This window comes from Haliotis asinina, chromosome 5 (genome assembly GCF_037392515.1).
Source record: "Haliotis asinina isolate JCU_RB_2024 chromosome 5, JCU_Hal_asi_v2, whole genome shotgun sequence".
Taxonomy (NCBI): Eukaryota; Metazoa; Mollusca; class Gastropoda; order Lepetellida; family Haliotidae; genus Haliotis; species Haliotis asinina.
The window spans coordinates 71,824,441-71,841,613 of record NC_090284.1 but is presented as its reverse complement, the minus strand read 5'-3'; the positions used below and the strand labels follow the sequence as shown (position 1 = coordinate 71,841,613).

At 39.9% G+C, this 17,173-nt stretch overlaps 1 protein-coding gene across 1 annotated transcript in view; it reads right to left on the bottom strand.

Annotated features, from left to right (window-relative positions):
• Positions 1 to 1,140: 1,140 nt before the first annotated feature.
• LOC137284219 (rhodopsin-like) overlaps positions 1,141 to 17,173 on the bottom strand; it is a 42,686-nt gene continuing 26,653 nt past the window's right edge. The window contains exons 2-3 of the mRNA XM_067815950.1: positions 6,395 to 6,528; positions 1,141 to 3,846 (exon numbers count right to left, since the gene is read on the bottom strand). Of these exons, the coding sequence (XP_067672051.1) occupies positions 3,059 to 3,846; positions 6,395 to 6,528 (922 nt within the window). The 3' untranslated portion in view covers positions 1,141 to 3,058. The remainder of the gene's footprint in view (positions 3,847 to 6,394; positions 6,529 to 17,173) is intronic.

Genomic DNA, 17,173 nt, shown 5'->3' with positions numbered 1-17,173 from the left:
CTGATATGGAAGAATTTCACCGGTAGTGTTCAACAGTATATATGCAGATCTGCACTCGTTTATGTCCTTAAAAACATTCGAAAGCAATAAACACCAAATAAATATACCAGCGCCTTCAGCAAGCACTAGACGCATGGATATGTGCGCTATATAAATATCCTGTAATACTAATAAAATTTAAAAAAATAAATATTTAATGCTCCTCACCTTCAATCCAACAGTTTGTACGCCTCATGGCAACAACAAACCAGCGAGACTTAAATCTGTTATGCTATCCTTTAAACATTCATTCAGAAATGGATTGAACTGAAATGAGAATTTGTTCTTTAAGTGATGCTATATTCTGTACCAAATGCACTTCATGTATATAGGCCGAAACAATACACATTTGAATTTGAAAACTAATTCAAGGCCTATTACCAAGTAATCCGAAACATAAAATTTCATAAAAGGACACGGTTAGTGAAATTATTATGAAATGATAATATGTAAGAAACTTAGTCATTCTTCGCCCGTCGGGCCTCTTGTTGAATGAAGTTGATAATGAGGAACACATTTAAATAGGGATATTTCTATATGGCATCATTTTTTAAAATATACTTTGATTTAAAACACCTTTAAAAACTACCCAGATACGTTACTGTTTAAGGGTTCTTGGATATCCCATCTTCAAAAATTGAAACAAATGTCCCCACTTTTGTTGAAACATCTCAAACACGGATGTCACTTTGTGGCTGGACATTCTATCCCAAACAATATATTTTAACACTATGTTAACCAACCATAGATGTCTTTGAACAAAGGTTAACCTTCATTGGAGATGGTATGTGTCATCTGCAAGGTCTTACCCTAAACTGAAGACAACCTGCTACCTTCCACTGGGACACCTGAAAGATTCTAATTAAGCTGGGTTGAACCTTCCATGTCGTGTGACATCCGCTCTGTGATACTTCTTACTGACCGTATTATGTGAGATAAACTTGATGGTACCTCTTCACTGGATATACTTCGTGACATGAGCGATGTGGTTTTCCCTTAGGATATATTGAGAACCATGCTTTGTACGTGGTACCGCCCAATAGAGTTATTATGCAACACATCGGAAAGGCGACTGTTAAGAGAAAACAGAATGCGTAATTGCAATATATGTATACCATTTATTTTGCTAACTTCAATAAGGAACATTTGATCAATCGTTATGCGAGAAACACTATCACATTCAATGAAACTGTTATGAAACCTGGAATGTATATTTTGCTCTGAATATCTTGGTCGCTTATACGTACACAACAAACAGCCAGATGGTAAACAACTATCTACAACAAAAGACATTGGGATCAATGTCACAATGTCACAGTCTTAAAACCTTAGGCGACGTATATATCTGTATTCTGCATGTTTAATAATTTATGTCGTTAAAGATCGATAATTAATGATATGTACTGGAGTTTAAATCTAATGCTTCATAGCTCTATTGTTCAGATTGAGAGAGACAAATATAAACTTGAGATACACTAGAACACTTGTAGAACGTTTGTTGACTATACGAGGTTCCTGTGCGTCAGCGCCGCACTCGTTCACGGACAGCCAGTAACTAGCAAGATTGGCACACTTTCAATAAGATTCAAGATATGTTCAATATCAATTCAGGCATTAGTTTACCTTGGGGACAGTATCAACAAGTGAGAATTACGAGATATATTTTGCACAACATTAAGAGTACACTATCTTTGCTGAAAATTACCCCGTCCACAGTAATCACCGGCGGCAGAGTAAGGCTTCTGGAACTTCCTGTATATGGTCCAGCTTGATTGTGTGGGCAACTGACTTGCTTGCAGTTAACACACTTTTGCCTCATCACTATTTCATAGACATTGAGCGAAGGACCTTGTCTAGCATGATGTTAAACAGCCTCAACAAGTTACGTAGTTAACCCGATTCAAAACACATAGAAAAAAATCACATAATAATTTCTCCGCTGTACATGTATATCTTAATGCTGTCCACACCACTCACATGAATACCTGTTCTCAACCATTCGACACAATGATCATGATTATGAAGTACGCAAACGGTAGGTCTGCACATTGCAAATTGGACTTAGCTTGTACTGACACCATTATCCAGGGCTCAGAGGGAGTGTATGTACTTGAAGTTGTAATGGACCCCTAATCATCATCACAGGCCATGGCAACAATATAAATATAACAATGTTGAAAATTAGCTTAAAGTTCTCGATGTAATGAGCACATTGAAAGACATACAATATTGTCATTAATACGAGGACACCAACAAGGCAACTATGACGAGTTAGGCATTACACAACGTACACAGATGTCAGTGCCGAAGGCCAAGGTCGTGAGATAGAGAGTAAACGTGAAAGTCGCCAATGACGAAACAACGCAAAATGTATATCCGATGTCATATTTGATACAACTGTCATAATCGGCTTGTGGACCTTGCGGATTGAACACGACTGTTTTAACTTCGGATATGCTATGCGATATCTCCCATGTGATGAGTACAACACGTTACAATCCATGCATCGTGTAGAGCCTATAACGGGTCATCATCGCCCATGAACATATAACGTTCATATTTTGATTCAGATGATGACTATCCAATTATTATTTGTAGGCTAAAACTGCTGTCTCTCGAAATAGCTTAACCTTCGTTTGGAGCTGATACTAACCATGTGTACTGACGAGACTAAATATGTGGACACTAATTCCCGCACCATCAGGATTGATGATGCCATGTACTTGGGCACTGTCCTTTTAGGCTGCTGTGAGATCAAAGACCCAAATGCATTGGGCATACGGTGTCTAAACTGCAGACGAGATTCTCGGGTCTTGATGCTTATATCGGGTGATAACGTTGATCTCTACATATACATCGTCCATAATCACAGCTTGTCTTTATTGTCAAAGTGTGCTCCAGAACCGTCGACCAATGTTCCTTTAGCAACAGATTTGCATGGGTTTCACTGTCCGACTCTACACGATTGTTATTATGTTATGTCAGTTCAAAGACTCATTCCTCCATGTGGATCCCGACCTCATACATGTGACGGATGTGTGTTGTTCGTTATTGACCTCTGTCTTGAGCTGGTATTATGGAATGTAGCTTGATAGATAGCCGAGGGATTATAGTTTCGTTTATCGTCATTCCCAGTCTTACAACACAATGCGATACAGTTCCTGAACTTTGGAGCATGGATAGCATATATTATAGGGTTGATCACAGTAGATATTTTGGCAAGAGCCCCTGCTAACAACACGCCAACTGGAGTGACGAGGTGTCGACATCCAAACATGTTTATAAGAGCAAGTATTGCATACGGGGCCCATGATACACAGAAGAGAAAAACAATGAAAAGGACTAATCGTGCAACTCTGAGCTCGAGTAATCGCCTGGACACAGTCCGATGTTCTCTTCCGTTGGTAAGAATCAGCTTCATCCTGCTTAGCTCTCGCTCGTGGAAGTATACAGTGGCAAAGATGGAAGAGTAACACATGATGATTATCATAAGCTGTAGCGTGAAGCAGAACACGTATATACTAATGATGAAAGACACGTTGTTGGTGTCCCTTGTCTCAAAGTCAAAGGAACACACAGTCGGCCCATACCGTACATACCGGCCCCACCCCACCAAGGGCAGTGCTGCCCATATGCCAGAGTACAGCCAGATGCCCAGCACTGTGCCAACCTTGGAGCATTTGGATGGCCTTCCACTTACTGGTTTAGTTCTCTTTATGACGCTGCAGCGGTCGACGGCCATGGCTGCGAAGGTGTTGATAGAAATGTAGCCAGTGATGGAGGCCACGAAACCGGTCACCTGGCAAGCTGCAACAGAACATACAGATGTAACATGATATTGTGTTGACCATTATTTAAAGTGCTTCTTGGATCAACTCTGTTATCGATATAATCGAAGACTGTTACTATCATTTACTGAGTTTTCTTGTAGTGAGTGAAAGAGTGAGTGAGTGAGTGAATATTACTTAACACTGCATTAGCAATGTTGCAGCTATTCGCGGCTAGGTTCGGAAAGTTATTCCACCCCAAACCACAAAGCATGGGAGGCCAGGGGATGGGAGATAATGCGCCTCTCGGCGTCGACACGAACCTTTTGCGAACTGCGTTCGACAGGTTTACAGAATTGGAGGTGAGAACTTCATAAAATGGGGAACCGTGTTCTGCACGGGTAGGTCAGATTTAGTGGTCGTTCAAGGTAATCCTACAAGCAAATCATCGCCTCCCTTAGAGGGGGCTGTTTCAAAACGACTCCTCCACACATCCAGTGTAACAGGTGTCTATCTCGCCGGTGCAAACATTGATATAATTTCCTGGAATATCAGAACCCGATCATGCAAATAGGACGAACTTGATCGACGCGTCCGTAAACACCACAGTCGTCCTCAGATATTTGCAGAACCTGCAAACACGTGCATCAGGAATGGCGAAGAATTCCCCAAACAAAAATCCGACGACTTCTGATATAACAAGGCGGTGTCGAGCAGTGACAGAACAGAGCAGAACGTTATTGCTTTTCAGGCCGTAAGACAACGGCACAGTGATTACACAAATGTGTACATTATGGTAACAGGGCTGATTGTCCGAGTGTAAGACATACAGGCTAGAAACAGTATATAAATTAGCAGTACACTGTGCTGTCTTTTACACAGATGACATACATCTAGATTTTTACAACATTTTACAGAAAATGTGACTATATAATTCACTTTGCCATTGACGGGTTACATAAAGTAGTTCGTAGTTGACCAAATTTTCCGTTTTAAAACAATTGACAAAATTTGGTCTTTTTGTAAAAGTAAGGTTTAATAAATTGGTTTCGGGAGTCAACAAAATAGGGACATCCTAAAATTGCATGATATTCTTCACCGAAAGAGATATTGCAGTGAGTTCATACATGTTCGTGTAAAGATACACCATTCCATCGGCAGTCGTCAACTGGTAGGGCGGGGAAGTAATAACAACCCTGTAAACACTATCTGGCGAATAGTTAAGACGAATATTTATACTATGAGCAGAAAAGAAGCTAAACCAGACTTTCGCCAGATCAAAAGTTACATAAAAACTGACTACAAATATACTACTAATAATATCAATTTTGTTTCCTGCGCCAGAAACTGAAACGTGTCCCACTTTGGAATAATTTCCATTGAATTTGTCTCAACCAGGAAAGTAATGAGATGGTCTGAGACAAAGATATCACTGCAACACAATCACACTTTACTAGTCTCATACATTACTCAATGACAAGTGGATGTCTACCAAGAACTGTCATGGAGAGACTGTGTACATGCCAGCCTCTAAGGTTTGACGTCCATCATCACTCTTGGTTGAAACAGTTGCACAGTTGCTCCCAGCAGAGCTGAGGACTGACCAGCTCCCAGTAACCAGCTTACATCGTAAACTCGGTAGGCAGCATGTCAGGCCTTATACACACAGAATCACGCATGCATTCTTGCAGAGATAAATGACATCATCGACCGACCAGCTGACAGGCCACTGGTCAACTAATCTCAGCACGATGAATTTTAATGTAGGACGCATTTAGTTAAATTGTGCACGAAAACCCATGAACACACCATGAGTCTGTGATACGTGGAAATACATGCGCAATTTCAATCTGTTATGTGCCTTCTTCTATGCATAAAACACCGAAGATCCGAGTTTGATTTGATATTCAGCAATCCCTGCTTGTTGCAAGAGGCGACTTACGGGAGTCGGGTGGTCAGGTTTGCTGACTTGGCATCCCTGTTGCGCATATCGATGCTCATGCTGTTGATCGTTGGATTTTCTGGTCCAACCTCGATTATTTACAGACCGCCGCCATTAACTGGAATGTTGTTGTGTGCGGCGTAAAACTAAACTCATTTCACTCACTCATTATGAAATAATAATTGCATTTTAACATCAGCCGTCCACAACCAATAAAAAAGACTCTTTACACCGTAATGGACCCCACTGACTCTGAAATTCTTAAGAATATCGCATAAACTCTGTTGTATCAGTCTTTATGTATTAGAACGTCTTCAAATTTCTTTCTCAATGGAAAGTCACGCAGATGTGTGTGATAAATTGCACACGCTACATATAGCGGTAAGCCTGTAGTTAAGAGTGGAGTTCAACGGTGCGTAACACTTGATATTAGAGGTAAAACAACGCTTATCTTTGGCGTGACATCTCAAAATGTGGCACTTCAGACGACTCTAATTAGGTCGAGTGGAAAAGATCCCCGTTTCAAAGTGCAAATCGATATACGAGTAAATGTCAACCCACTGTTGTCTCATCAATCACAGCCGGTAGGACATAACCAAGTTACAAGCGATCCGTCTCGGGTTATGGACTGTGAGAGAATACTTACACACTGCGGGCAAAGGCCATGACCCTGTCATGTTGGCCATGGAGAATATGGGGAAGTTCACAAGACACATCAGGAAATCGGTGCACGCCAGGCTGAAGACAAACGTGTTGGCCGACGTCCGGAGTATCTTGTACCTGCAACCGCAAATACATCAAGGTCAAAGCCGCTTGTCTCGCTGAGGGGCACACGCCGTGTATGAAAATCGCGTAAACCAGTATGAACTTGATGTCTTCATAACGTTTTCTGCCAGGCTATCACAAACGATCTTTCCATAAGTAAACCTTGTAATAGCCAGATAAAACTTCCGTCTTTAAACCAGAGCTGCAAATAGATATAATGCTGCATTACGATTTTTTGTAATGGGGTATATTTCTAAACCAACAGGTGCAAATCTGATAAGAAAGGAAGAACCTAATCGCCTGTTATGCACCGTCTCGAAAGTAGATACTGAACGGTAACCATACACAGATGTGTCGAAATTAAAAACAGACCACAGAGGTTTTCTGTAATGCAAACCTCTAAATCTCTCACCTTTGGTGATTAGTAAAATGTTCAATAACAAGAGAAAATCATCAATATCTCCCCAAATGGCAAAATGACCACCAAACTCAGTCGAAGCCAAACCTGTTGCCATGGAATCCCAAACTACCAACAGGCAACAGTTCACTTCCAACTGTATCTAGGATGGCACCCAGATAGAGCTGGTAGTGAAATGGTGCCTGTTGGTAGTTTGGTGAAGAAATAACGAACGGTTGCAGAGTTCCGCTCCGGAAGAAAGCACAAACACGAATCTTAGTCGCAGTCAAAATTGTTGCTAAAAAAACGCAAAATATATTTGATTCTGAAAACCAAAACTACCAAAAGGCAGCAGTAAACCACCAAATCTATCTATGTATCAAGTTTGGTGGAGAAATAGTAAACGGTTTTTAAGTTCTGCTCCGGAAAAGAGCACCAGGTAAATTTCAGCCGAAGTCCAACTTGTCCAGGAAACTTTAAAAAAATATGTTCAGAAATCTAAAACTACCAACAGGCACCACCAAACCACCAGACCTATATACATACGAAATCTGGTGAAGAAATATTGTAGGGATTTTAAGTTCTGGTTCCGAAAGACAAACGTGCGCGGACGTTTTAATACCGCGGCATAATACGAGAGTTTCAACGGTAAATTAGTAAACTTTGAGGACAGGGTGGGGGTGCAGGGTGGGGGTGCAGGGTGGGGGTGCAGGGTGGGGTGCAGGGTGGGGGTGCAGGGTGGGGGTGCAGGGTGGGGGTGCACAGTACATCCACCTCTGCATCCGCCCAAGGTTTCTGGCATCATCATCATCATCAAACCAGTTATTCATACTTGCAGCAATTTGTTCAAGGCGTCTTCATGGGTTGATAAACTACGTTAACTGTCAACTACTAACACTATCAACAGCATACACTAAGGAGAAAATAATGGTACCATCGCGTTTTGAAATCAATCATAACATCCAAGACTAGATAAAACATAGCAATAAACATCCTTTCATCAAAGACATAATTAACATGAAACCAGGATGTTATGACCATTTACTGGTACTCAATATTTAATGAAGAGCTTGCCAAGTGGCTCCGACGTTTACACCGATATCATCAAGCTTCAACCTGTAACATTTTCTGTACTTGAAAACACACACAAAAAAAACTCAACATAACCAAACCAGAAACAAACTGATTAAGTAGTGTACATATGTCCAACAGTAGATTACTTTCGTCTAAACTGTTTTGAGGGTATGTCAAAATAGCATACGATTTAGCCAAATATCATAAGTGTAATTGTGTTCTCGGCCTCTAGCCAACACACATGTGGGACTTTATACAGTCGCCATGTATAAATCATATATACAAATTTCCCGTGCGAGTTATATATATCTATGGATGTTTATAGTTCATAAGTCAATGCTCCAGAAACAGTTCTAAACCAACAAGTAATTTATCAGCCTTGGAGTTTGACATGAATTTCAATAATGCAAGTTTAGAAAACATATGTACTAAGGGGAATGTATTCTTCTCCTAGATCACAATCCCGTTACAAACATGTGGTAGGGGCAACCTTTCCTCTATAGATATAGGATAAAGACTATCACAAGTGTCTAGGGTGAGTGAGTGCTATATAGCGGCCGTCTGTAAATAATCGAATGTAGATCCAGCATCATGAGCAGGCATCTGAACAACTGGGATTCGGTAACATGTGTCAATGAGCATAACCATCCGACCGCGTTTGTCGCCTCTTACGACAAGCATGGGCTGCTGAAGACCAATTCTAACCCAGATCTTTACCGGTTCTTGTTTCTTATTGGAGGGCACTGTCGTTCAATGTTCACCGTGATATCTGATAGTTAAAGCCTGAATCTTGAAAACACAACACGCAGAGATTTCCAGTACATGCAAATACACTTCTGGGTCAGTTTGATATTTAGATGCATTCATGTCATTTCATGATTAAATGCTGTCACGGAAATGTATGCCTTATTAAAGATATTACTCTGCAGTGTTGAACGTACAGCTCGTCAGTACAGCCTTAAGTATTTCTCTGGGACAAAAAGAAACTGAATATATGTATTAACCCCACATTATTCAGTTTAAAGAATAAAAACATATGCATTATCCTCATATTACTAAGTTCCTCGCATTCAGTGGGGAAATGCAAGGGGACTCAGTGAGTGATAAATGTCCTTAATAAGACATCAAATATATATTGTCTTGAAGAGAATATGTACATTCTCGCAGATTTATCTGTCAGTATACACTCTGCCTCTCCAAGTACCAGCATCCACGTTCATCTGCTGAGAGTAATCTCTCTTCATCGTGTAACACAATATGCCATTTCCCGCTAATAGCATCCTCCTCTAATTCAGTCTTTATTGGAATCTCCTTCTGTCTCTCTCCACCAAGGCCCATTCTATGCGGCTCCTTCCACATGTGCCAATAATGACTTTCACACAACTCTACCAGACGTTGGTTACATAGTCCCATATTCACGCTTATCAGTTTGAACATCTTCACGAAATTCCTTTCTCCCAATTACAAAGTTATGTTATATTCACGCTTACGTGTACACTTTCTTTCCGCTCCATGCATGTTATTCCAAATACACACATTGGCTTTCCAGCTCGTCACTTCTTATTATTTCGCTCACTCCAAACAAAACATGTGCGAGAACATATACTAGTATCTCATTCTAAACTAACCTGCCAGACAAAGGAGAACAGTCAGGGAGCTTATAGCAACATCATCATCATGGTATCCATATCAAATACTAGAAAACTAATTTTAAAGCTCTGACAACAGGCAATGCCTTGGCATAATATTTCTGGACAACTTCAAAGACTGTGACATGGTATTGACGGATTCACAGCACTAACTCAAAATGGAATGGACGGGAATTTTTCAAACTTCGAAACAGCCTCTTTCTAGGCGGTCGCTATCAGTTAAAAAGGGAACAACCAATCCGGTCCTATGTTACTGAACCCGCAACTTACACGCCTCAAGAAGCATTATACGCCCAAGCATGTTTGACATCATGATCAAATATATATTTGGTCAAGTCAACAGTCCTACAGGACGTTCAAATTCAATGGTAATGTACAAAAAAACTATAACGGGAAATCACAAACATGAAACAAATATTGGATCATCTGTTCAAATGAGAAAAATCCAACTTTGGCAGCTCTGTTTAAACAATGGGAAAAGACACAATCATAACCCAAGTTTCTATTTCCAAAAGCAAACTTTGTGGGCGTGATCCATTATATATGTCTATCGTAAAGCAAACACATGACATACCTGGAAAATAGAATAACGTAGATATTTGAACTTACAGCGGAAATTCGGACACAATTCGACAGTTTGACAGACACTCATATGACATGTACATTTTGATACTCATGAAAAACAGATCATGATTCTCTGAGCTTTCTCTCGGCATAAAAAGTGTCTACAGCCGCCTATACAGAATATCATGCCCCGATGTTAGCCACAGGAAAAACACCAGCTACTTCACTAGAAGCGACACGAGTAGAAACAGAGGTCTTGTTGACACTCAGGAAAGAGCAGGTTTTGAGACCGTAGCAAATCCATTGAGGTAAACTAATATGGCAAGGCATAAGTTCGGCCAGCGAGACAAAGCTTCAAGCCCAACACTGTCTGAGTAAAAACCATTTCGGATGCTAGAATGTAAGGTCATCCGAAGTCACAAATCACATGTTACATTTAATCATCCTAGATTTCGAGAACTCCAAAACAGTGACAGGGGCTATTCATACAGGAGTCCAACTCATATGGAAGTACCGGAAGTGAGGGTGATCATCGTATCAGACTCGCTTAATGTCCTAATCAGTGGTAGAATATGAACGGAATATTATCAGTAATATTCATCACGAGTGTACATGGCTGATGGGCCTGGGAATCAGATGGAACTATGTTTGATCCCGTCTCACATTCACATTCAGGGAATTGTAAAAGGACACAGAAAGGAAGCAAGTTAATTGTACCTGATCGTAAACATCCTACGCCTTTCAGCACCAGCATGTTCTTCATTCACTTTATATCCATCAATTCTATCAGTTATATTAGATGGTCTATACCCCAAGAAATGTTTAGTTATTCATTACTTCTGATTAGCGAAGAGCTAACCAGCGCCAGGATTGTAATTCCGACTTTGAATAATACGTATTAGATGCCTTAACCCCAGCAGATTCGTGTTTCTTTATTCGTATGTCGAATAACGACTAAAGTACTGGTAGTGGGTTCTTTATTCAGAGACTGTGCATGAAACATCTACAGTGATTTTGTCATATATACTGGAACCCTGTAACAAAATACAACTGATTATTATTACTAGCGTTCCTATATTCTTCACTACTGAGTAACGGAAATACACTTCTGACTGCTACAAATATTACAAATCCTGAAACAAGATGATTACAGGTATTTCTAGTCTCTGAGCCACAATAGTTTCCCTTCTGCCTTGCCCTCCCTTCAGTGGTAAAGTCCTAAATGAAGCAAGCGTCTTCTACAAGTATACAATCAATTGTATTCAGCACACTGATAACGTTGATGTGAAAATTTCATATATGTTCTTTACCCAATTTATACCGGTCCTAAGAAAATATATTGCAATACGTATCGTTTGAAAAACATATTGCGATATACCGGTATACTGGTAATACCGTGCAGAACTAGTCATCTGTTTCATCATACTCTTTGCCATCTACCATAACATAAGTTTGAGCCAAGGAGCGTTTCAGGTATTCGGTATTATTTATAGTATTACTATTGAGGGATTTGTATTATTGCAATAACCGTTCTTGAAAACATTTTATTTCTATGCTGCATTCAGTCCCAGTAACCATGTGTTGGCGAGTTCTCCAAGTTCGTCGCGAGTGGACTAAGCTCCTAATGGTGACACATTAGTCAGTTACAATAACGAGACTGATGTTGCTTCAGATCAAACATGTGTTTGCCATTAATGTAGCAATGTCCCCCGCCGCTAACGAAGAACGGAATATTCATAACATGTTATTACTTTCTATTGTTGGTAACATACAAGGGGCCTGAAATGACGGCGTCATCCATTCATCCAACCTAAGCTGTCAAATATTGAAGATAATGGGTGCTATGTGTTATGAGATATCGCGTTTACATAAGATTGAAAAAAAGGCCAAAGTATTGTGGTGGCCTTAAAGATAAGGTCAGGGTCCCCCAAGGTAACTGGTGTCTGCACAATTCCCTAAAGTAGGCTGTTACCAAATTTGAAGACATAGGGTACAACAGTTCATGATATATCCTGTTAATCAGGTGAAAGTCACCCAAATCGACTGATTTATCTCCCAATGAAGCTGTCAAAAGGTGACGCCGCGAGTACATCTCATCGGTGCAGACATGAAATAAAATGAAAACAATGAAAACATGTATAGCAAATACAATCTTAAAATGACAAAATGTATTTCCTTTTTCGAATGCATCGCACCAATATTTGGGAGTATTCAAGGAAAAAATCTTCCCTTGGGGATGATATCAAAGAATTAAATTACAGTACATTTTGAAAATCATAGATTGCAACAACATTTATGTATAACTTGAATGTTGGCTTGACAGATAAGTCAACGCATTGCCGAAGAATTGTTATAGGCATAATGCCAGCATTCCTTTAGTAAGAAACAATCCGTAAATACATTTCTGCACTAAAGCTGGAAAAGCCACACAACATAATTTCTAGACGTTTACTTCTGGGTTATCTATTTATCTCAGTGTATTAATTGACATAGAATTAAATAAGTTATCGGGAATTAAAGAAATAATTTGCTCATTATATGCAGCTGTGTTGAGTTCTAGAGAGAGATTTTTAAGATTCACGATAACGCAGCTGTGTTGAGTTCTAGAGAGAGATTATTAAGATTCACGATAACCCAGCTGTGTTGAGTTCTAGAGAGAGATTATTAAGATTCACGATAACCCAGCTGTATTGAGTTCTAGAGAGAGATTTTTAAGATTCACGATAACGCAGCTGTGTTGAGTTCTAGAGAGAGATTATTAAGATTCACGATAACGTAGCTGTGTTGAGTTCCAGAGAGAGATTACTAAGATTCACGATAACGCAGCTGTATTGAGTTCTAGAGAGAGATTATTAAGATTCACGATAACCCAGCTGTGTTGAGTTCTAGAGAGAGATTATTAAGATTCACGATAACCCAGCTGTGTTAAGTTCTAGAGAGAGATTATTAAGATTCACGATAACGCAGCTGTGTTGAGTTCTAGAGAGAGATTACTAAGATTCACGATAACGAAGCTGTATTGAGTTCTAGAGAGAGATTACTAAGATTTACGATAACGCAGCTGTGTTGAGTTCTAGAGAGAGATTATTAAGATTCACGATAACGCAGCTGTGTTGATTTCTAGAGAGAGATTATTTAGATTCACGATAACGCAGCTGTATTGAGTTCTAGAGAGAGATTACTAAGATTTACGATAACGCAGCTGTGTTGAGTTCTAGAGAGAGATTATTTAGATTCACGATAACGCAGCTGTATTGAGTTCTAGAGAGAGATTACTAAGATTTACGATAACGCAGCTGTGTTGAGTTCTAGAGAGAGACTATTGAGATTCACGATAACGCAGCTGTGTTGAGTTCTAGAGAGAGATTACTAAGATTTACGATAACGCAGCTGTGTTGAGTTCTAGAGAGAGATTATTAAGATTCACGATAACGCAGCTGTGTTGAGTTCTAGAGAGAGATTATTGAGATTCACGATAACGCAGCTGTGTTGAGTTCTAGAGAGAAATTTTTAAGATTCACGATAACTTTGCATCATACGAAATATCAATACGTTGTCATCTTGTGCATCATCCATCTCCTCCCCCATCCTAGGCCTCCACGGGAGCCAGACCGCTGTAGCTGTATTTAAGGCCATATCATTACCAATGTCATTATTGTTATTGTCACAGCCTGTGTAATTGTGCTGTCAATGAAGTTTACATTGCCACTCTGTTCTGTTTGGCCATTTTGAACAGTGTGCAGTAATTTGTATTGATTTCTTAGTAACTCTTTTTTCATTCTCAGTGGTGTAACAGTTCTTTGTTGTTCGTTGGTTTCAGCACGTATTCTTTAATGTACATATTTCCTCTTGTCTACTTGTTGTGATTTGATGCATGTAACAAATGTCAAATAACATAACACAGAAGCGCGTCGTACAGACAAGTATTAACACAATTATAGTATAACACTAGGGGAGCCGAATCAACTATCATACATACATGCTAATAAAATTCCATTCAAACAATATGCAAATTAAAAACGAATAGATATGAAAACCATAATTACAATTATGGTCACAACTGTGTAATAAAGACATATGATATGGTATGATGGACTACAAGCCCGTGATGGTCTATGTGAATTGATGTGGCAAAGTCTATTCACGTCTCTAGCAAATGTCTTCTCACAGCAGATGCAATTGTGCTATTCCAACTGTATCATAAAAAGCGTGTGTTCATGAATCAGTGTGAAACAAGAAGACATAGTCATCAATACTCCCCGCAATGGCAACATACTCTTCATGAATATGTCTACTAGTTTTGATGATGTCAGATGTTTTGGTGTGCATATGGCAAAGTAGAAGGAGAGTACTACCACCAAATCCAAAGTCAAAGTTGTTGCCATGGAAGCACAAAAACATTTATATAGAAATCTAAAAGTACCAGCAGGTAGCGGTACACCACCAGACCAATCTATGTGCCAAGTTTGGTGAGGAAATATTGAAAGGTTTTACAGTTCAGCTCCGGAAAAGAGTACACCCACCAAATTCAAAGTCAAACTTGTTGCCATGAAAACGCAAAAAAATATATTATTCAGAATTCTAAAACTACCAAAATGAACCATTACACCACCAGACCAATATATGTGCCAAGTTTGGTGAGGAAAATACTGAAAGGTTTTACAGTTCAGCTCCGGAAAAGAGCACACCCACCATAATAAGTCAAAGTGAAACTTGTTGCCATGGAAACGCAAAAAAATATTTTATTAAGAAATCCTAATCTACCAAAAGGTTCCAGTACACCACCAGATCTATCAATGTGCCAAGTGTGGTGAAGAAACAGTGAACGATTTTGAATTTCTTTTCCGGAAAAACGAAAGTGCACGGCTGCACGGACGGAAGGACGGACGGACGGACGCAGCGCATTTTAATTCCTCCCGCAAAACGCGTTGCAAGGCAGAAAAAATGGTCGTCGTAAAAGCAGTAAACGCTGAAACACTGCCATCAGCCTAACTTGTTTTCCTTATCCTAACATGAAGCTGTCGTTTGTTGTAATTTCAAATAACAGTGTATGTCGAATGCCATGTGTTAATGAAGAGTGGTGCTGATATACGTTCTCAAAACGGTAAGCGTATTCTGCAGCGGGCTGTGTATCCTTCCACTGACCATGGTTCCTAGAGTGGTGATCTGCCTTCTAATGCTTGCGATCTATAGTCCGTGTTTTATATTGTATTGCCTTCTGTAAGTACACCGTTTAAGTTTTGCATGCTAGTTTTATGTTCATATGTGTGATACTCTAATATTTCACTGTCCATCGTCGACAGGTTTAACTCTTCTCAATGTTTCATTTTTGGATTGTATAAATTATTTTCGTCACGGCTGACACATTGTCGATGTGACGTTAAATATATACTCACACACTCACTCATTCATTCTACTGAATATTATTGTGGTAGTCACTGGTCAATCAGCTGATGCTGCTAGATACCCTCGCCCCCAACACACCCATTCACATAAAACATAAACCGATGCAGCACAAAACAGAAGACAACGAAGACAAATCTAAAAGTGCATCCTACACGGATACTAACCTGAAGAATTAGCTAACCCGACATAAACCTAATGTGGGTAGCATTTACAAGTGTGGGTAAAGTGTTGATTAAACCTTTAAACGTAACCAGCGCACGTTTCAGCCCATGGCTGCAGGCAAGGTGTTTTATACGTCTAAATACCGACAGTCTAAAGCAAGTGCCTTCGTAATGGGGAGAGGAGCGTTTTGAAGCTCAAACAAAAGAGCTATTTCTGCAAATGCCACAGTATTTCAAACTCCCTGAAGCCTAGTCATATTACACTCGTCTTGTAACGTCATTAACTATATTTATTCTTTAGAACAACAGTAGTGGTATAACGAGGGTGGCGCTATAACCAGATATGCCATTCGCGTCAACTCTAGTCATTCACTACATGTACATTTAATAACTTCAAGTATAGTGTAGGCTGATATCTATGTATCGAACAAGTGTATGTGAAAACCCATGAAGAATCAGTTGTGTGTACAGGCAATTTAGTTTTAGATCGAAAGACATGGCAACTTGAATGGAGCGTTAGCGTTGCATAGTGAAATGTATAAGAATTGCACGATATGGACAAAGCAATTTGACGTGTTTATTGCAAGAAGTAAGGCATTGCTGTAATGACTTAGACGTGAGGGCGTGTGGTGTCATGCCGAGTGATAATGTCTTTATTCCGGTGTCATGTGCTTTATTCAGATGGGCACATCTGACTCCTGTTCTTTGTCTGCAATAGCTACGGTACAGGGAGCTGTGAGTTCCTCTATCAGTTAGAGTTCTGTCGGCCTGCCATACATACACCAAAGTATCAGCTTATAGATAGAGATGAGTATCCCCGATCTGTTACTGTCAGATCTGTCGTTCCTCAGAACATCACCAGTGACACAAGTCCGAAGGATTAACTAGTGATAAGACTTAAGGAAGACTAAAGCCGCTCACTCAACCTTTCACACATACTGATAACTCAGCTGATCATAGTACCAGGTGTCCATAGTCCCGACTTTGCCCACTGTCCAGGACTTTGGTGAGTGAGTGAGTTTATTGACAGTATGGGTGGCCACTGGCCCATTATACATTTAAAAGAGAAATACAGTGTGTAGCACAACAAAGCGCCTGGAACATCAGTTATACATTTGGCAATACAAAACGTGATCGTAGTTTAACTGCTAGGAATACATATTTTGCAAGCAGTGATAATACATGAACATTTTTTGATGCTAACAACTGTTGAAATTTGGTTTCTGAGGGAAATGTGAAGTAGTATGCAGGAATGAGGGAGCGTCTTAGACTATCATAAAAAGGACTTTGGTAGTACAGCATATGAACGGGAACATTTGTTGTGGGAATGGTTAGGGGTGGCGGTTATACGCTGTTCCGCATTACGCCAAGGGAATGTTATTGCGAGAAACGTGACTTAGTCGTTAGAG